Source organism: Pseudorca crassidens, chromosome 2, assembly GCF_039906515.1.
Source record: "Pseudorca crassidens isolate mPseCra1 chromosome 2, mPseCra1.hap1, whole genome shotgun sequence".
NCBI classification, from domain to species: Eukaryota; Metazoa; Chordata; class Mammalia; order Artiodactyla; family Delphinidae; genus Pseudorca; species Pseudorca crassidens.
The window spans coordinates 39,639,918-39,662,974 of NC_090297.1; the positions used below are offsets into that span (position 1 = coordinate 39,639,918).

At 36.4% G+C, this 23,057-nt stretch overlaps 1 protein-coding gene across 2 annotated transcripts in view; it reads right to left on the bottom strand.

Annotated features, from left to right (window-relative positions):
• The window catches only part of SPATA6 (spermatogenesis associated 6), a 157,810-nt gene that overhangs the window by 54,062 nt on the left and 80,691 nt on the right, over nucleotides 1-23,057 (bottom strand). Inside the window, exons 10-11 of one of the 2 annotated variants that reach the window (XM_067726066.1) lie at nucleotides 8,443-8,627; nucleotides 4,274-4,325 (exon numbers count right to left, since the gene is read on the bottom strand). In XM_067726066.1, coding sequence (XP_067582167.1) covers nucleotides 4,274-4,325; nucleotides 8,443-8,627 — 237 coding nt within the window. Of the gene's footprint in view, nucleotides 1-4,225; nucleotides 4,326-8,442; nucleotides 8,628-23,057 lie in introns of both variants that reach the window. The other variant, XM_067726065.1, reaches the window with a different exon arrangement.

The window sequence follows — 23,057 nt, forward strand, 5'->3', positions numbered from 1 at the left end:
AGGATTAGCAAACTAGAGGACATTTCAAAAGAAAGTATCTAAACTAGAAAGAAAGAGAGAGAAAAAAAAAGAATTAAAAACATCAAAATAAGCATAAGATACATATGATACACAGTCTAAAGACCTTATATAAATGTAACTGGAAATTCCAGATGGACAGTAAATAGATATTGGGGCAGAAGCAATGTTTAAAGAAAGAATGAACAGGTTTTCCAAAACTGCTGAAAGATATCAACCTAAAACTTTAAGAAGCTCTGCAAACTTAACGTAGAATTGATCCAAGAAAATTACATCTAGGTATATCACAGTACGATTACTAAACACAAAGTTGAAGAGCAAATCTTAATTGCAACAGAGGGGGGAAACTCCACATTACTGCAAAGGAATGACAGCTGACTTTTCAACTGACACAAATGAATGGCTTCTTTAAAGTGCCCAAGGAGGGAATTCCCTGGCAGTGCAGTGGTTAGGATTCTACTTTCACTGCTTTCACTGCCAAGGGCACAGGTTCAATCCCTGGTCAGAAAACTAAGATCCCATAAGCCATGTGGTGTGGCGGCAAAAAAAAAAAAAAAAAAAAAGTGCCAAAGAAAATAACCACCAACCTAGAAATTGATAACTTTATATCTAGTAAAACCACCCTACACAGAAGTAAAATCATGATGTTTTCAAACAAACAAAACTGGAATTCAAAGCCAGGATAATAACATGAAAGAAAGTACTAAAGGGAGTTTTTTGGGCAGGAGGAAAATGACTCAAAAATCCAAATGGGAATATGGAATTGCAGGAAAGGATGAAGAATAATAGAAAGGGTAAATATGTGATTAAAAATTACTATGCAAACAAAATTAATTTGTTGTGTGTTTTATATATGTAGAATCAAAATTCATCATAATAGATGTTCAGAAGAAGAGGTGGGGGCTTCCCTGGTGGCACAGTGGTTGAGAGTCCACCTGCCGATGCAGGGGACACGGGTTCGTGCCCCAGTCCAGGAAGATCCCACGTGCCGTGGATTGGCTGGGCCCCTCAGCCCCTCAGTGAGCCATGGCCGCTGAGCCTGCGCGTCCGGAGCCTGTGCTCTGCAATGGGAGAGGCCACAACAGTGAGAGGCCCGCGTACGGCAAAAAAAAAAAAAAAAAGGAAGAGGTGGGTTAAAAAAAGAGTTAACTGTTTTTAGGTCCCAACATTACTGGGGAGGTCAGCAAAGAAATAATTTGTTATATATGCAAGTTGAAATCTCTAGGGAAATGAATAACAGAATAGTAAAAAAATGAATAATGAGTTAATAAAAAGGAAATGGATAATTAAAAAGTTACTAATCCAAATAAAATCTGCATCAATCTACATAAAAATTCTAGATTTTCATTATTGGAAAGAAATCTCATGTGCTATTCACAAGATACACACTTTAAATATATTGATAAAAAGCAAAGGATGGAAAAATATACACCATGCATATACTAGGGAAAAGAAAGCTGCTGTAACTATACAACTAGTAGACAAAACATACTGTGAAACAAGAAATATTACTAGAAACAAAACGGAAACGTTTACATAAGAGGTTTGTATCGTAGTCTGAAATCTGTATCCAACTAACAATTTGGCTTCAAAATACATAACATAAAATTAACAGAACTAGAAAGAAAAACAGACATATTCACAATCATAAAACTTGAAACTTTCATGAAATTTGACACCTACCTACCACTATACAGAAAAAAATAATTCCAACAAAAAGCCTTTAGAAGAAAACATATGATAGAATCTTGAACTAGACTGATGGAAGAAATTTTCACATATTGAGGTATGGGGAATCATTCTGGCTTGTACATCATTTGGCTTGAACTTTATGCTAACTAGAGCCAGCAGTCTTATGGTCTGTCAAATGTACATTGTACAATTGCTTTAACTAAAAACAACAACAACAGCAAATAACAAAAATGCACTTTGCACTTACCAGACTGTTTAGAATGTCCACTTGGAAGATAGGGATAAATGTGGGCCCTTTCTATGACACTAATGCTAGTACTCCCTCGAAGATGCGGTTCCCTTCTCAGACACTGTGGTCATGCTGACTCGCTGTGTATGTGCTAATCAGTCTCTTTGGAAACTTTGAAGGACTGTACCCCTGTCATGTCTGATGTTTGTTCTTTGTTCTGACAAGATATGAAACTGAGGTTCAGGCATCCAAAATGGAGCCAGTTGGTCACTGTGGATGTGGTTTCAGACATGTTCCTGCATCACTAAGACCTTGAAATTTTCTGAACTGTATCAAACTCAAGGATACCACCAGCAGTTCTCAAAACAACATCTGCAGCTGCAGCCAGCTGCAACCTGAAGGTCTCAAGGTCTCCCCCTGTGACTACACAGCCATTTCGGACCCTAACCAATCCTTACTTAACTCATCTACCCAACTGTAACTCTGCGGTTTTTGCTGATATAAGCCTCCTCCGCTTTGTAGTCTGGCAGAACACAATTCAAGTGCTTCTCCTTCACAATTCAAGTGTCCTCGGCTATAGTCCTCAGTCTGGCTCTAATAAAGCTCTTCTCTATTCCTATTTTGGATTTATTATTTCTGTTGACAAGACAAAAATTGTAAAAATGCTAATAAAAAAAGATAAATTTGATTCATTGTATGTAAGAACTTCTTTTCATCAAAAGATACCATTAAGAGAATGAAAAGGCAAGGCACAGAGTGGAAAAAGAAAATTGCAAAACATATATCGGACATATCAAAAATCAACATGGAACTTTAACAAAACAAAAAAAGAGACAACTCAGTACAAAAACAGGCAAATAACTTGAACAAGTACTCACAAAAGAGGATATCCAAATAGCAATAAACAAATGTACTAGTCATCAAGAAACAGCAAATTAAAACCATTATGTTATAAAAATATTTCTCACTATCAAAATGCCAAAATTAAAATACACACACACACACACACACACACACACACATACACAACCTATCAGTAGTAGCGAGGACAAACTGAATTCACACAGGCTGGTAGTGGGAGTGTAAACTGTTAAAATCACTTGGAAAAGTCTTTGGCGGTATCTAGTAAAGCTTAATGTTTACACACTCTATGAGTAATTCCACTGGTAGGGACATACCCAAATAAAATGTATACAATGTTACCCAAGGAATAAGCTGTTCATAGCAGTTCTAAAATAGCTCAAACCAGAAACAACCCACATGTCCATAAACAGAGGAATGCATAAATCAATGGCAGTATTTTCACACAATGAAATACCATGCAGCAGCAAGAGTGCAGAACCATATAACAAGATGTCTGTATTGCAAAAATGTCTGAATTGAAAAAACAAAATGAAGTAACTACGAAAAGAAGGGAAAAGACATGGTTGGATGTCATTTGTATAAAGATCAAAAATATACGATACTAATCTTGCTATTAGAAGTTAGGATAATGTTAACCCTGGGAGTGACAGTCACTGGGACTATCTATATTACACTTTGAAAACAAATTTAATTTAAAATCAATATGCATACAGAAACTTTCAACAGTACAAACTGATGTCAATGTCACATAATCCAGTTATATCTCCAGGACTAAGCTTGGTGTCCAACATGACTCATGATAAACAATTGTTTTTAAATTAATGACTGAAACAAGAAATCAAACACAAAAAGAATAATATACTGTAATTATTTCCCAGCTGTTGTTCATATATATGTTTATTTGCCTTATGTCAGAAAGTATTCTCATACTGATCTTCTCTAATATTAAACCTGATAAACCTGACCTCTTCTTTTCCTCTTTTAAGTTTTAATTAACATAAAAATCAGCTGGGAAACTTCTCCAAAATACATATGTCTCATCCCATCTCTCGTTCTACCATTTAATCAAATCTGTTTGCAGGAAATGGAATTGCTTTATTCTGGGTCACAAAACAAGGGTTCCCATATTTTGAAGGCTGTGAAAAAATTATCATAAAGTCACTACTTACTGACTCTTTATGAGATAGTTATCACTAACATTTTTTATAGTTCACATGATCTGTGTCCAACATTTTGCATAATGACTCAGGTCAAGCAGGAAGTTAGATACATTGCCTTTAGCAAAACCACTGACTTCCATTAAATGGAGGTTGTATCTTTTCTATTCCTTCCCAGTGATTAAACTTTGCGAGCTTTAAGCATCTTGGGTGGTTTTCATGCCTAATTATAAAAAGCCTTCAAAAGAAAAATTTAGAAACTAACATATAGATGTCTCTGATGAGCCTGATGTGATTTCAAGACATTCTTTACCCGGTCATGGATCTCATCACAGTTTGAAGGTGAACACCAGTCAGAATGGAATCTGTAGGCATAAAAAACAAAGGTGACTTGTAGCCAGAGGGAGAGAAAAGTAAATCTTTCCAAATGCCAGACACAGAAAGTTATTTTTTCTTATCTCTATGTGATAACATAAAAAGATTAAAATAACATATTTTCTTTCTTTGACCGAGGGCGAGAGGCAGATATAAAATCAGGTACTAATTCTCAACTGTAGTATTAAGTCCTCACAATATGTTCCATTAACAGTCTTAATAATAAAGTTTGACATGATTTGGGGAGAGCATATCTATATATCTGACCATTTTAACAATTTCCATACATAATTCTTTAGAGGTTTATCTTTAAATAAAGATATAAATTTTTATATTAGAGCAATAACTCCACCTATAAGTGCCTTTAAAATTAGTTCTTATTTTCCAGTCTTGAAATTAAACATGTCAAAGAAGAAGGAAAGCAACTATTCCTCTTTCTCATGCCCTTCCCAAACTCAAAACTGGCACTTGTATAATTAAGCTACTTTATTTGTTTTATACAAGTAATAATGAAAATTTCCACATCCATCTGATTATAATGCATCTACATGACATATTCTTGATAATTCCTTTATAGAGCAATGAGTACTAAAATGTTAACAGGTTGCTTAAAACTTTCTAGCTCCCCGTTTGTTCTTACAAAGTTATAATTTTACGTGTTTACACAAAGTATAAACTGTTAAGCAGGATAAATGATTTATATAATCTGTTTTAAAGAATGCAATCAGTAATGGATGATCAACTATATATAAATTTTAATCTCCTGCATTTGTAATAGGAAGTGTTGCTGCATTTATGGAAATATATCGGCAGACCTTGCTATTTGCTACATATGTAACACATCTTGAAAATCAGAGACCCAAAATCCAGCTCCAAGAGGATCTCTTCAATGATACTATGAGAGGATCCACTAGTCTGTGCTGTGGGATAAGAAATAATTACCTAGCAATCTAACTCCATTTACAAAAAGCAAAACCTTTAGCATGATTAAAAAGAATATCAGCTCCTTTTAAATTAGATTTTCTATTATTTCTTAGTCTGATTTTAGTAATAACTCTACAAGCTAATATAAATTATAAGTCATAATATTAATATTTATACTTTAAGGAGAAAACTGCTTCTGAAATGTAACACTTATAATCAAAATTGAAACCCTTGTATGGTGTGTTAACCCTATTGGAGGTATTCTTTAAATAGGCTTACAGCAAAAAGGACTTTCACTGTAAATAAATTCATTTGCTTAGAGTCACTGGTAAAGTTTTCAAAAGTCTGTTTATTCATATACATGATTAAGGAGTCAGCTTTTTACAGCAATCTTAGAGGAAAACTTATTTAATTTTAATGAAGATTTACCCAGATAAACCAGAGCTGTATGTTCTGTCATATTCCCAAGTTTGCCTGGGACATAAAATCTACATTTACATCAGTTTAAATTGTTTATTGATTCCAATGGATTGTATAAACATAGTATATTTCTCGGTGACCTAAAAGCCAGATCAGAGAGTCTTATATTTAAAGATGTGGCACTGAGTGTGCTAAAAAGAACAAAATGTTTTTGTTCCTAGTAATGTCTTAAAGACATATTGTTTGATATATTTTACTTTCTCCTATAGACTAGATCTAGATCTTTTTTAGAAAATACACTCAAAGCAGAGGTGTTCTACGTTAGTGAAAGTAAAAAAGTTTATTTACCCTGGAAAGTACCCCAATAAAATTTTATTAACTTATTTAGATGTATTCAAACTAAATTGCCATTATATTCTTTTATTTTAAAAGTACCTCAAATTTCCTCAAGTCATAAGTAAAATATGTAATGTTTAATATTTGAATCACTGATATCCTGCTGGCAAAGAACTTATTTATCTATATCTACTATCCAACATCAAAATAAATGTGTAAATGCTGTTACCTACTCTAAACCATCCCCTGCATTGAAATATGAAAAAGGGACAGTTGACTTTAGCTACCCTCAATAAAGAATTTTTGAAAATAGCCTCAGTGAAGAATTTATCAACCTGGCTTCAAAGCTGGGACAATTATATACAAGGATAAAATAACACAAGACTAAAATTGATATTTTACTATAGTAGTAGACAACTGGAGAGTTCTGCAAAGTATGCAAAAAGGTAGAAAAATAAATCAATATTTATAAAAACATATCCAAGGAGATACAGGTAAAAAAAATTCTTGAAAACCTACAGATATGGCAAAGAATCTAATCAAGAAAACCACAAGGGCTTCCCTGGTGGCGCAGTGGTTGAGAGTCCGCCTGCCAATGCAGGGGACACGGGTTCGTGCCCCGGTTCGGGAGGATCCCACATGCCGCGGAGCGGCTGGGCCCATGAGCCATGGCCGCTGAGCCTGTGTGTCCGGAGCCTGTGCTCCACAACGGGAGAGGCCACAACAGTGAGAGGCCCGCATACCACAAAAAATAAAAAAGAAAAAAAAGAAAACCACAAGTGCTTAATTCTAAAAGTAGGGAAAAAGAGTGTAGCACCAACTGAATATCTGAACATCTGAGCAGACATGGAAATCAAAGAAAGTCCCTGAAAACTGAGATGCAAGTTACCAGACTTCAGTAGAAAAACCTCTCTTCAAGAGCTTCTCCTGAACTTTTAAAGCCTATAGATACACAGACATATATCTCCCTATGTAAATATACAGATGTATCTATCTATGTATCTATCTATCTATGTATCTATGTATCTATCCATCTATGTATCTATCTATGTATCTATCTATGTATCTATCTACCTACCTACCTACCTACCTACCTACCTATCTGTCTGAACTTGATCTCCATAGGCATAAGTCTAATACACTTGAAGCAACGTTCATCAAAATTCCCTATCTCAGGATGAGGGTCTCTAGCATACCTTCATATACCCATTTCAAATGCTTACAGGGCTAATGAGGAAACAGATAAATCTATCTGTTCAAGACAGAGATGTTTTAATACAGTTTCCAAACTGATACACTCTTGTTTAAATCATCAGTTTTGAGATGAACTTTTGATAGACTCTCTACAGCTAATTTAAACTTTCTTATTTATGCCTGATAGCCCTAAGTACGCTACAGGAATTTGGTGTGGTACTTTAGCTTTTTCATACCATTTGTAAAGATAGGTTTTATTTCTATGTGTTGACGGCATATCTCTTAGGTTTTCAAATTTCTATAAAATTTCTTAAATACCCAGGGTTGGGTTTTTGGTTTTGTTTTTTAATTTATGACAACTCTTGTTTTCTATGTTACCAAGAGGGAGGCAAGGAATTTCCAATTTGGATTCAACAACAACAAAAACAGATGAAGAAGAATTCTTTCTTTCCCATTCAAATTATAACAAGTGTCTAACTTTGTTTGCCAAAGCATTTTTAGAGGGAGAACTAGAATCTTTACATAAGGTTAAGACAGACAGACGATTAAGATTCTCTTGGCAAGTTGGGGGTAGGTAATTTGAGGAAAATAGGCGCCATGTACCAATAATATATAGTATCATCATTATCACTAAAAGGAAAATATAACCTATGCTATTTTTATACATAAGCCATGACTATAATACTAAATCTCTATGAATCTACTAAAAACAAACTATCATATACTCTATTTTTCACTTGGGAACTACAAAATTTAATTAGGGTTAAAGTGACCCTAATTAATAAACTCACTAATAGTTAATAAACTCACTTTGAGAGAACTGGGCTGGGGAGGAGTATCTAGCATTGTATAATATGCAATATGTTCTAAACAAAAACAAGTTAAAGTCAGTCTCTTAAAATCAGATTATCCCGTTAAGAACAATCACATCACATACATAATTACTGCCTGCTCTTTTCTTTTCTTTTTTTTTTTTTGCGGCACGCGGGCCTCTCACTGTTGTGGCCTCTCCCATTGCGGAGCACAGGCTCCGGACGCGCAGGCTCAGCGGCCATGGCTCACGGGCCCAGCCGCTCCGCGGCATGTGAGATCTTCCCAGACCAGGGCACGAACCCGCGTCCCCTGCATCGGCAGGAGGACTCTCAACCACTGCGCCACCAGGGAAGCCCTGCCTGCTCTTTTCTAATGATGATTACTCAAAAATTTAGTACAGAAATAGAGACCAAGCATTACCTTTCCCTGAGAGAAGCACGATTTAACACAGGGCTTGGAGAATGCTTCGGCATTGTAGAGGGTGCTGAATGAACGAGTGAGGTCCTGGATGAATGCTGGGGCTTGCTACGTGACCTTGAACTCAAATAGTCATCATATCTTTCCAAAGAGTCATCGAAGTCTCTCCCATGAGGTGTTCTGATGACCTGTTTAAAAATTTTTTATATATATACATATATATATGTGTATATATATAGATACACATATATATACATGTATATATATATACACACACACACACACATACCCTTTGTAAAAGTAAAAAAATCAAATATAATGCCACAGCTATATTTGAAGGTAAATTTCAAAATGTAGCAGTCATTACTACCACTGCATGACTAGACATTAAATACATATGATTATTCATTCCACATGTCCAAAATCTACAGAACTTTATCAATTCCAATGGCTTTTGAGTAGGAATAGGGTAAAGGTAGGGATGTATATATAAAACAAAGGACAAATACACATGATATATATAATGATAGTCTAGTTTATCTATGAGGCCAAACAAAACAGAATTCTAGTTCTCATACTCATTCATTGCTTCATAATAAATCAGGGTAGATAAATGAATAAATTCTTACCCTTGTAGAACTTATATTCTAGTAAAATTTACATTCTAGTAAGGAGAGAGAGATTTAAAAACACACACCTGGAGTCTGTCATACAGAGTGAAGTAAGTCAGAAAGAGAAAAACAAATACCGTATGCTAACACATATATATGGAATCTAAAAAAAAAACCAAAAAAAAAAAAAAAAACATGGTTCTGAAGAACCTAGGGACAGGACAGGAATAAAGACGCAGAAGTAGAGAATGGACTCAATTGAGGACACAGGGAGGGGGAAGGGTAAGCTGGGATGAAGTGAGAGAGTGGCATGGACATCTATACACTATCAAATGTAAAATAGATAGCTAGTGGGAAGCAGCCGCATAGCACAGGGAGATCAGCTCAGTGCTCTGTGACCACCTAGAGGGGTCGGATAGGGAGGGTGGGAGGGAGATGCAAGAGGGAGGGAATATGGGGATATATGTATATGTATAGCTGATTCACTTTGTTATAAAGCAGAAACTAACACACCATTGTAAAGCAATTATACTCCAATAAAGATGTTAAAACACACACACACACACACACACACCTGCCCGCCCAAAATAAATAGGTAAAATATACAGTATCTGGAAGGATGGTAAATACCATGGGAAGAAAATAAAGGCGATAAGAAGTGCTGCTGGGTGGAGTGGCAGGGGTATGTAGGGCAGGAGCTGTAATTCTAAATACAGTAGTCAATTGGGACCTCACAGAGAAGACTGTCCTAGTAAAGATCTAGGGAGTAAAGGCCTGAAGACCCTAGTGAAGACCATAAGACCTAAGTCAGGGGGACATTTGTGAGAAGAACATTCCAGAAAGAGAGAAAAATAAACACAAAGATCCTGTGGATGGGGTAGGGTGCATGCCTGATAGTTAGAAATAGCAAGGAAGCCAACAGGGCTACACAGAATAGTAGGAAATAAAGTAAATAAGGTAAATTTTAAGGATTTAGCCTTCTATTCTAAACCTTCTATTCTAAAGGAAAAATAAGCTCTTTTTATTTTTTTGTAAGTAAGATCTCCTCGGCTACTGTGTCGAGAACAGTCTATAGTGGGCCCAAGGGCAAAGGCAAGGAAATCAGTTAAGAAACTATTACAACAAAGTATGGAAAGAACGCTGGCTTGATTCTGAGCGATAGCAGTGGAGGCAAAAAGTGATCAGATTCAGAAGTCATCTGGAAGATACAGCCAACAGGATTTGCACAGACTGACTATCAAGGATAACATCAAAGTTTTCTGGTGAAATCAACTGGAAGAGTTGAGTTTGTATGAATTAGCTATACCCTTCCAAATGGACAGGTGGAAGAGTAAGATATTAGGAGTCTTGTTTTGGACATGTTGAGCTTCACACATCTATTCATCATCCAAACTATTAAAGCAGAGGTTCAGGAGAAGAGTCCAGGATAAATGTACAAGCTGGTAATTTCCAGAGTCTAAATGGCATTTAAAAGTATGGCACTAGGTGATATAACCAAGGAAGTGAGCATAAATAGGAAACACCTGAAAACTGAGCCCTGGGAAGACTCCACTGTTTAGAGGCTGGGAAGATGAGAAGGAAACAAACTGAGGAATGGCCAGGGAAGAAGTGGAAGAAAAAGGAGAATGTGTTATTCTGGAAGTCAATTAAATAATGTATTTCAAGGAGGAGGAGTAACTAGCTCGGTCAAGTACTGCTGACAGGTCAAGGCAGAAAAGGCTACGAATGAACTTCTGGATTTTAGCAGCGGGGGGGGGGGTCATAAATAATATTAATAAGAGTAGCTTTGGTGGGGGCTTCCCTGGTAGCACAGTGGTTAAGAGTCCGCCTGCCAATGCAGGGGACATGGGTTTGAGCCCTGGAACAGGAAGAGCCCACATGCCGCGGAGCAACTAAGCCCATGTGCCACAACTACTGAGCATGTGAGCCACAAATACTGAGCCCCTGTGCCACAATTACCAAAGTCCATGCACCTAGAGCCCATGCTCTGCAACAAGAGAAGCCACCGCAATGAGAAGCCCATGCACCACAGCGAAGAGTAGCCCCAGCTTGCCACAACTAGAGAAAGCCTGTGTGCAGCAACAAAGACCCAACACAGCCAAAAATAAATTAAAATAATTTTAAAAAAAGAGCAGCTTTGGTGGAATGACGGGAGTGATAATCTGGAGTTAAGTTCAAGAGAGAATGAGAGAGACCTAAATGTAAGGCCAGACACTATCAAACTCTTAGAGGAAAACATAGGCAGAACACTGTATGACATAAATCACAGCAAGATCCTTTTTGACCCACCTCCTAGAGAAATGGAAATAAAAACGAAAATAAACAAATGGGACCTAATGAAACTTAAAAGCTTTTGCACAGCAAAGGAAACCATAAACAAGACAAAAAGACAACCCTCAGAATGGGAAAAAATATTTGCAAATGAAGCAACTGACAAAGGATTAATCTCCAAAATTTACAAGCAGCTCATGCAGCTCAAAATCAAAAAAAGAAACAACCCAATCCAAAAATGGGCAGAAGACCTAGACATTTCTCCAAAGAAGATATACAGATTGCCAACAAACACATGAAAGAATGCTCAACATCACTCATCGTTAGAGAAATGCAAATCAAAACTACAATGAGATATCATCTCACACTGGTCAGAATGGCCATCATCAAAAAATCTACAAACAATAAATGCTGGGGAGGGTGTGGAGAAAAGGGAACCCTCTTGCACTGTTGGTGGGAATATAAATTGATACAGCAACTATGGAGAACAGCATGGAGGTTCCTTAAAAAACTAAAAACAGAACTACCATACGACCCACTACTGGGCATGTACCCTGAGAAAGCCGTAATTCAAAAAGTCATGTACCACAATGTTCATTGCAGCTCTATTTACAATAGCCAGGACATGGAAGCAACCTAAGTGTCCATCGACAGATGAATGGATAAAGAAGATGTGGCACATATATACAATGGAATATTACTCAGCCATAAAAAGAAACGAAATTGAGTTATTTGTAGTGAGGTGGACGGACCTAGAGTCTGTCATACAGAGCGAAGTAAGTCAGAAAGAGAAAAACAAATACCGTATGCTAACACATATGTATGGAATCTAAAGAACAGAAACAAAAAGAAATGGTCATGAAGAACCTAGGGGCAAGATGGGAATAAAGACGCAGACCTACTAGAGAATGGACTTGAGGATATGGGGAGGGGGGAGGGTAAGCTGGGACAAAGTGAGAGAGTGGCATGGACATATATACACTACAAAACGTAAAATAGATAGCTAGTGGGAATCAGCTGCATAGCACAGGGAGATCAGCTCGGTGGTTTGTGACCACCTAGAGGGGTGGGATAGGGAAGGTGGGAGGGAGGGAGATGCAAGAGGGAAGAGATATGGGAACATATGTATATGTATAACTGATTCACTTTGTTATAAAGCAGAAACTAACACACCATTGTAAAGCAATTATACTCCAATAAAGATGCTAAAAAAAATTAGGTAAATACCAAGGAAATCTGAGTAAATTAAGGACTTTAGTTAATAATAATATATCTATATTGATCCATCAATTATAACAAATGTACCATACTAAATAAGATGATAATAATATGAGAAACTGGGTATGGAGTATATGAGAACTCTCTGTACTATCTTTGTGTTTTTTATGTAAATATAAAACTGCTCTTAAAAAAAAAAAAAGAACTGCCATTTAAAAAAAAATAGAATTAAGCTATGCTAGGTAAAATTTTAAAATTTAACTTGCCCTTTTGCTTACATTTATTTTCTTTATGCTTCCAATCCACCAACGTTCTTTCTGTTACATTTTTATCTTATGATTTTATCCCTTAGTTCAGGTATTGTTTTATAATGCACATCCCTACTATATCATGTACATATCACAAAGAAAGTGGATTAGTTGTGTTGTAACACACAAAAACATCACCCTTGGGCAGACTTTTCATACCAGGCACATCTCATAGCCCCATCCTTTGTTGGTTGCTTTTGGGTTCCTATTCCTGACCCAATGGTGTCTGGATTATAGTGTTGACATAACTCAAAACATGGTGACTCATGGCTGCGTTTTCACTAGAGGCCCCAGAGATATGGCAGTTATCTGGTAAACCTAGCCATCCTAGGTCCTGATTAGGGTAGACTTCAAACCCTCTTTTGTATTGACCCAGCTTTCTTATCTCTTCTCTGGCATATATTCCCTGCAAATACTATGCCAATGTACCCAAGACACTAAATGCTTCTAGAAAAAAAAATTAAATTAACCATATAGATTGGTTAGTTTTATTATGAATTTATTATTGTCAGTATGATATGGACACTCAAATTACTTTGACAGTCTCTAATGCCAGCATCCTCATTGGAATTAATACATCCTTCCCATAATGTTCTTTAAATCCTCTGACACTCTCACACAGATGTTTCTAACATGCTACCTCTGCTCTCCTGTGAATCTTCTGAGTCCACACATGTATGCTCCCTTCTATCTAATCTCAGAAGTTTCTTCGATCCAAGAATAACACCTACCTCCATCTGTGCTTTATCCCCATTCTTTTTCACATCCTTTGAACTTCCCTCCATTCATTATTAGCATGCTATCTGTATTTCCAGCTTCTTCACTTCAACGGGCTCCCAACTTTTAATGCAATTCATGCCTGATCTCTCCCATTTTTATCTCTCTTCTTTTGTACATTAAAAAAACTTATTGAAGGTGCAGACTAAACATATTGCTATTTTTCTACCTCTCCTGTACTTATAATGTTTCATCAAAACCTACTCTTCCACAACTTATTTTATAAATCCTGTCTTTTCCTCCCAGTTCTCATACTACTTGGCCTCTGCAGCATTTGTCACTGGTCAGTCCTCTTTTAGGTCTTCTCTCCTGAATTTCTCCTCCTCTGTTTCCTTAGTCACCTCTTTTCATGGTCCAGTGGACATTCTTCATCCTTCATCTCATCACTGAAATCAGTGGCTGCTCTCCAATGTCACACTTTCTGCCCCTGTCTCATGTACCTTCTCTTTGGTTGATTTCCTTTGCTTCTATTATCAAGTGTACAGTAATCTTTGAAACACTTATCTATGGACAAGACTTAGCTTTCCAAGACATATCTCTGGAAATCCAGATCTGGATACCCATTTCTCTGTAAGGCAGCTCTATTTGGATTTTCCACATGTGACCAAAACTCAGTAAATTTAAAAATTTTATCTCCACCATGCTCTTACCTCTGCTATTCCAGATTTCATCATTATCTTAGACCTAAGCTAAAAATCCATAATTCATATTTCCACAACACCAAGTATGGTCCATCTCTTTATTCACTCCAGAGCAAGCTATTTATGGACGACATAAATTTTAGAATTCCGTCGTCTTGAAATCTTAAATAAATTCGAGAAAATGTCAATTCTATCAATGAAAAAAAAAGAAAACTGAGATGGTTGATTGAAAATTTAGGGGACCTGTCAGATCAAATGAAAGAACTGAAAAAATTAATAACTATATAATATCATTTAAATGGCATTAGACATAGGAAAAAGTAGAATTGGCACTATTTGGCTTTATCAAATTGACAACGTAACGCGCATAGTTTTGAACTTTCCCAAAATATAGTGAAAGAGTTAAAAATTCTCAGAGTAGAAAAATTATTGAAAGACAAAATAGAAGAAAAACTTTCCTGAACTAATGAGATACATCACGGGGGATATTATGAACCAGCAACATTAATTAAAAGAACAAAAACACCACAAAAAAAAAAAAAGAGAAAATGAGAGAGAGGAACTGAATTTATTTAACAAATACTTAACTTCCAGTCACCATGTTAAATGTTGGGATTACAACAGTGAACACAACGAAATCCCTGCCTTTATGAGCTTATGTCCTAGCAGTTACTATCAACGAAATATTTGACCTTTTAAGAAGGTCAATATGACCTTTAATCTTTCTCAGATTCATTTCACTTGTATGTAAAACAGGGTTAATAACAGCTACCTTATAGATCTTCCGTCATTTATTTAAAGTATCTTGCAGAATGCCTAGGTGTGTGAATTAGTTATACAACAAATATAAGTCCTTTATTATTAAGACACCACTCCAACATGGCTTCTTACTTCAACCCTACCACAATTTTCACTGTTTTCCAGAATTACAGCAACATATGGTGAGCCAGCAGTCAGCTGAGAGAATCAAGCTTTCATCCCAGAACCAAACAGCATGTAATTCAAATGACTCAGTTACAGTCCCAAATAACTGACCAAGAAATATGTGATCCAGATTGAATAAAAGAAAAAACTGAAAAGTGCTCTATTGTTAGCTGTTCACAGAGACAAAGTAAAAACACGGTGAATGTCAAAAACAAGATCAAAAAGGTCCATGACCAATAAATACAAGTGTATATATTAAGAGACTGATAGAAAAGAAAAAACAGTGCTATAATGCTGTTTCTAGAATTATATCCAAATATGAGTCACTTGGCTTATAGTAGAGAGATTATTTTCTCTTCATTAATTTCAATGCCATTTGAGTCATGCTGGCTGGCAGACCATTTCATTTTTTGTTTACTAAAATTTCTCCACAAACTAGTCAGCAACGCTTTAAATAAAGCCTCTTCTAGGTGACTACAACTGACTTTTTTTCTCTTTATCAGAATATTCACTGAGAATCTCTTGAACAACATATTAGCTAACACACAGATCTAGAGAGGTACAGGGATTTGAAATCACAAACCAGATGATACAGGGTATTAACACAAAGAAAACTGACAGTGAGATATGCTAGGTGGCAAATACATCTTAACGACAATATCTGCAGAAGGACATTTATAGACTTCTAATGGTCTAAATGGTGGAGGTCTCATGGAGGAGGTGGATTGGAATCAAGGCCATAAGTAGAGAAAAGGGGGAGATAGGGCATTCCAAGTAGAGGAAAAGGCACAAGGAAAGATAAACAATGAGTACAGTCACTTGGCTAGTTCTGTAGGAAAGTAATCAGAGAGAATATCACAGAGGTGGAGAGGGGCACACTGTAGAGAACCTTGAATGCTGCAACTCAATACTATCTGACATTTACTAAGCATCTTCTATGTATCAAATAGTGAACAAGGTAGGAGACAGTAGTCACAGGTAAATATAACAGGAGACCTCAAAGATATTACAATCCAGAATGAGAGACATGAAAAAACAAGTAATGATAAAACAATGAGGAAGGAAATTAGAACTAAATAGATATACAATAAGTAATTGTGCAGTGGGGACACAGCTGGGATGTATTCCTTCCATGGAATTAGAATAAATATTTGTTTTGGAAAATTATTTATCTAAATGGGGAACGGAAGGTATAATAAGGGGGTAAGTCTTTGATAAGAATCCACTTCAAATTTTCAACCGTAAAACTCAGCTTAAGAAAACGTTTTCGTAGCTCTTGTGAGTTTTCCATAGGTTGCTTATTCACGTCCTAAAGCCAAATGGAATGTTATCTCTTTGGCTCGTAACAGAAGAGTTACATTTCTTGGATGACTCCTCAAGAACCCTGCCTTGGAGTGTTCAAAGAACAGGGTTCAAATCCCTGCTTGTTATGCGACCCTGAGCAAATCATGTACTCTAAGTTTTTATTTCCTTCTCTATAAACTGGGGAAATTATCTTACAGGTTTGCTACAGAAAATAGTAGCAAAATTAGTACAAACACAAAGCAGAGGGCTCGAGTTACGAAAGACAACAGTATTTATTTCCTCTGTTTACAGCAACCTTCATATTTCAGCATAAACAGTTTTTTTTTTGTTTTACATTTACAGAAATAGTTCTTTAAATGCCATTTCTAAGATCTCAGAAATGTAATAATTCCAATATTGCAAATGTTGCAATGTATCAAGATAAAATCTAATATTTTTAAACCAACCTGAAATTGTTACAGGTAGAAAAGAAAATTTCGTACACCAAATTCATCGTAATTATATAAATGTAATGTAATTAAATGATATACTTTTCAAATATGTGATACATAATGGTTTGGTTATACCATACTTATGAAATAAGGTTCCTGAAAAGTTGTTTACACAATAAGTTCATAAGTTAAATAATATTTATGCCCATGAAAATTTTATATTTATAGGAACTTCAAGGTCAAACTAATGGAATAGAGAACCACTAAGTATAAATAGGAACCAGGAAATTCACTTATCCAACAAATATTTGTTGAAAGCCCATTTAGTGCCTGGTACTACACACCATGCTTTAAAGTTTCTCCTTTGTCATGGGACATAAAACTTAAGAAATAAATAAAAATAACTCTAATGGAATTTGCTGGGAAGTAGTTGAGAATGAAGACTATAGGAAAGAAGTGCAGTAGAGGTACTATTTTCAGGGTAGTAAGAACAAAGCACAGTTCTGATTCAAAAGGGAGAGAAGCAGATATTGGCAACTGAGATCAGTTTCTCAATTTTGCTGAAAACATTCCTTTTGAATCCTACTGAAGGGAATGATCCATTCCTACCTTATCAATTTAAAAATACATATGCTCAACTATCTGGTTTGGTTTAAGGAAGATGTACTTTCTTTACACGGAAGAAAAATTTAGAAGAAATTCTAAATTCTAAAATAATGCAATGAAAATGATAAGTAATTCCTAAGTGTGTCCATCTTTAGGGGGTAGGGGGAAATTCCTCCCTTCTTAGACCACTGTTCAATGCACTTATATAAATAACTTGTTTAATCCTCACAACGACCCTATGTGGTATTTTTATTACCTACACTTTACAGGAGAGGAAACTGAAGCAACGTCAAACAGCTATTAAGTGGTAGGGGTCCCAGGCCAGTGAACTATGAGAGATCCACAGCAGAAAAAAATGGAAAATTCCCACAGCCCAGGCCTCACAGGATGCCTATGAGGAAAGTTCCACAGAAGATGTGCTAACAATCTGTTTTACTAACAACCCAATAAAAAGAGCCAAGGAACAAACCGACAAACTGTTCCCAAGGAAGAAATTAAATATCCCCCAATTAATTTTATGATGTGATCATAACATTGCTACCAAACCACTCGAGAAAAGCAGAAGAAAGGTAATTAGAGACCACTCTTACTAGTGACCATATGTGACAAAATATCTTAAGTAAAATATTAACAAATTAAATTTAGTGATGTTCAAAAAAAGAATACAACATGATTAAGCTGGGTACATTCAAAGAATACAAGAATGGGTTATCAATAGAAAATCTATTAATTCACTACAGAAAAATCATTATCAACTCAATAGATGCTGAAAAAATTATTCAATAACATCCAACAACCACTCGTAATTAAAACATATACATACCTTGCAAACAAGGAATTTCAAAGGGAACTTCCTTAACTTGCTAGAGGATATCTAACAAAAATCTACTGCAAATAACATTCATAGGTGTGAAACCTTCGACATGATCTTATCAAAGACAGGATCAAGACAACACAGTATTAGTTCATGCTGCAGCATATCAGGCTGCATTGCAAGAGCAAATTAAGTTTGAAAATTAGTGGCTTAACATAATAAAGGTTCATTTTTCCCTGTGCTTTATGGTAATATAGGTTAGCAAGAGAATCACACTTCACAAAATTGCCCAAGGACCCGGGCTGATGAGACAGGCTGAACAACTTATAGTTGTACCATCTAGAACATGAGACCTCATTATCACTATAACAAGAGAGAGTTCATGTCAATTCTTCTATGCTGCACCCTGGAAGGGATCCACATAATTTACATGTATGGTCCATTGGCTGGAACTAGGCCCCATACACCTGCAAGAGGGCTTGAAAATACGGGAGGGGACATGAATAGCCAATGAGCAATAAATGTCTGCCACATCCTGATCACCACTTCTACTTAACAATGTACTGAAAATCCTAGTAGGTCAAGACAAATAAATAATGTGAAAGGCAGAACTAAGATTCATTGTTGAGGATATGGTTTCCTCTATTACAAAAATTCAAGAATATCTGAGACAAGAATGTTATACAAAAATGTACTGCAGACCCATACATCAGTAAAACACATAAAAATGTAATTTTACATAAAAGACCACTTACAATGGAAACTAAAACTATAAGGTTTCTTGGAATAAATCTACCAATGTGTTAACACATTAGTGGAAAAGTGTATATAACCTTAGTAAGACGTGTGAGAACTGAGACCACCTACATTCACATGGCTTGGCTAAAAGAACAAAACACTGAGGCCCGCCCACCTCAACTTGACCTTATCATGAGTTCCAGGAAATTCTTGTCAGGAAAATAATGCCATAAACCAGTAAATAGCTTCATTATCTGCTTCAGGACCTTCCCATAAATCATGTGCCTGAACAGCAGTCTGCTCAATCATCGATCAGCTCCCTTCTCAAAACAACAGATTCTTAATCCGGGCAAACAGTCCCCTTCTCAGGACAAGACATCACTCAATAGGACAAATCCCTTCCCTATCAAATACCTGTTTATTTACCAAGACTTGCTTTAAGACTCTAACCTCTGTGTCCATTAATCCTAGACTTCTATATCACCAACTCTGCTAATTAGATTCCCTCATTCAAAGCCCTACCTTAAACTACTGGAGCCCAGACCCCAAAACCCTATAAATATCTACCGTTAATCTTTTGGAGATACTACGAAGACTGTAAAGGTGGTGCTCTCCCTTACTGCATAATCATAAGCTCTGCTTTGCTTGGTATTAACAGATCATTCAGTTATCATGGTGGTCCTTCGGTGAGTTGGCAGTTGACAACCCTGGAAGTCCAATAAGATCTAAACAGACCCTCCTGGCTGCCACATCTAAGACGCTCAACTTAAATAGAAATAGTTTTTTCCTCTGAGACACTCGGGCCTCCCTCCTGGTGGTTTCTCTAACTACAACGGTGCTGTAAGTGAATCTTCCTGTTGAAGCTGGACTCTGCTCTCCTTTTGTTAAAGCTCCCAAATGCTGTGTTACTTTGTCTTGTAGGAATGCAGAGCCGTTGTCATTATCTGGTCAAATTTGAAAACTTGTAACCCAGGCGGAAATCTATCTCATTACTAACAATACTAATATGTCTCTCTCTCTTTGTCACTTTTTGCTCTGAGTCTGTAAGAGGAAGTTCATAGAGGAGTAACAGGCATTAGCTACTAAAGCTATCCTGGAGCCAGACTTAAGGATTGACAGGTTCAGATGTTCTCTTACACCATTTTAAAATCCTTAGTAGAAACTTCGCCCTGGGCCACTTGTCAGAATACCATAAAAACTTTCCTCTGTTTCGTCTTCTTTTTTTTTTTTGTCATGGGAGAAAACGCCTCTGAGAGAAATCACTACCAAACCTTCCATCTTCCTAGAATTACAGATTTATCAGGTCTCCAATTTAAGAAACCAACCACTAAGTTGGGGCCCAAGACATAAGGTGTACAAGCAACATACTGACCGACACTGCCAGACTCTTATGCCTGTGTTTCAGGTTAGCCCCATGCCCCCTCCAAGTTAGATTCAAACTTTCCATCATCTTACATATATTTATACTATAATTTAAAATTTTACACTTATTGTTCCAAATAGCATAATTTCACTAAGCATATTTTAGAATTACAGTGGCCACTTCGGATGGTTTTTTATATGAACAAAACCGTTCATGTGAAAGATGTATTAGAATAAAAAGGAGCAAAATCCTACACATCCAATGGTCTGCACTTCTTAACTGGCCTAAGAAAAATTCCAAAATATTTCTGAGTCCACGAATTGCTTCCGTAAAAGATTTGCTGGCCAAGGTAAATTTTTAAAAATGTGAAAATGTAAAACTATGTCTTGTTTAGATACCCTCACATCCCATTGAGAGAAATGGCTTTTATCCCACTATTTCTTATTTCCTGTCCTATGCTCCTCCATTACCTCAGATCTCTATCCTTCTTTCTATCTGTTTTCATTCCCATCTGACCTGCCAGAAACAAAAGCTCAATGACTTCTTAAAATTAAATCCCCTACAGAATACATTAAGTGCCACATTGTTGATTTTTACGCTCTGGTCTGTTTCTGAGCTGAATAGTCAGACACTCTCCAGCATCTAAACAAGATAACCAGGAATTTGCAGCAGAATTTAGAGTTCTGTGAACTTTAAACTAGCCCTTTGCACGTTTCCTATCCCAATAAATGGTGTCATCAAACACTGAGTTGTGAAAATTAGAAATATAAGAGTCATTCTTAACATTGCATGGCTAAGCCCCTTCCAATGCTCTCTGCTTTCAAAGTTTTCCTGCCTATTTTTGCCTAGTTCCTGAAATTAAAAAAAAAAAAAAAATGCCTCGAGATATTTTTATTGAGATTTTGTTAATTTTTGAATTACCCTATATAGAAGAATATCTTTATGATATTGACACTCCTTCTCTAGGAGAACATCGTATATCTTTTCCATTTGTCAAGTCTACTTTTCTGTCAACATTAATCCTAAATATCTGTGTAATATCTCCACTGCAATCGACCTCCATTACTATCACCCCAATCCAATCCATCATCATTTCTCACATTGACTATTCAATAGCCTACTAACTTGTATATTACTATCCATTCTTTTCCTAGTCCATACTACAATCAAGAGTAATATTCGCAAGGTACAAATCCAACTGCATCATCTTGTTGTTTAAAATAATTTCATTTGCTTCCCATTGTACCTAGGATAACTATCAAAATTCCTAACATGGCGAAAAAGATGTGATCCCTACCTACTACTCCAGCCTCAATTTATATCATGCACCTACCCATGTCTTTCACTCCTAGCAACACTGGTCTTTTAGTTGCCTAGCCACTGAACCTTTATAAATGCTACTTCCCCTTTTCCCTTGCACATGTCCTTCCCTCCTTTTCACACAGTAAATTCTTATTCACTTTCAGCTCAAGAGCAATCACCAGTCCTCAAGATCCTCTTTCCATTCTCCTTCACCAGATCAAATTCTCCTAATAAATAACTAGTCCAAGCTAGCATGCATGTCCCCCATGACATTTATCACAGTTCCAAGTATATATTGATTTTTGTAATTTTATTATTACCTATCTCCCTCATCATCATGAAATATCCATGAATTCAGGCAGAGATAGTTTCTAGTTTTGCTAATTTTTTATTTCTAACATAATAGAGTTTCAGTCATATCATCTTTCCTAATGGTAAGAGAGAAGTTGGGAGTGGAGAGGGACAAGGCATTCTAGATGTGACAGAGAAATGATTAGCTTTCCATCACAATTCATCTTTCCCTCCTCCAGAGCAGAATTACTGCTGAGAAGCAATCCTTGCATCCAGGTGTGGCCATCTGATTAGTTCTTGGCAAACAGAGTGTAGGTAAAAATGTTATGTGTCAATTCCAGGACAAGGCTTTTAAGAAAGAGATATGCCTCTTCAGGTTCTCCTTCATTTTCCACCATGTGAAGAGGACAGCAAAGCTCTAGAGTAAGGCAAAGGCACAGAATGGGGTCACTGCACGGAAAGATAGTACGCAGATTAGAGGCACCCTAAATTAACTATTATGTGAATAAAAACTAAATTTCTATTATATTAACCTTCTGAAGTTTGTAGGTTTATTTCTATAGCAAATAGCATTACCCCAAACAATTCAGAAATCAGTATCTTACTGTACTGGTCTTAACATAGACCTAAATATGCATTGGCCTGTAAGTCAGGAGCAGGAAGCAAGGGAATAGATACTTGAGGATTGAAAATTTAAGATCCAATAATGCAGTAGCAAAATAAAACTGTGGCCTGCAACAGCTGGGAAGATAGACCACATAACTTTCAAGCTTATTACCTCTAGGAAAATAGCTGTAAAGGGCAAGAGATGTAGTGTGTGTTGGCTTTTACTTATACTGAGCAAGGGATTTCAAGAATGACGAGCTCAGGAGAGATTGGTTTGAGAGCAGAAATGAAAGATTTTAGTAATCGAGGGCCTCTCAGGGCCAGGAAAAGTGAGTGCCAACTGTGTGTGGACACAAAATGTAGAAGGTTAAGCCAGAAAAAGGCTTTGAGCTTTGAACAAAGGGCCATTAAA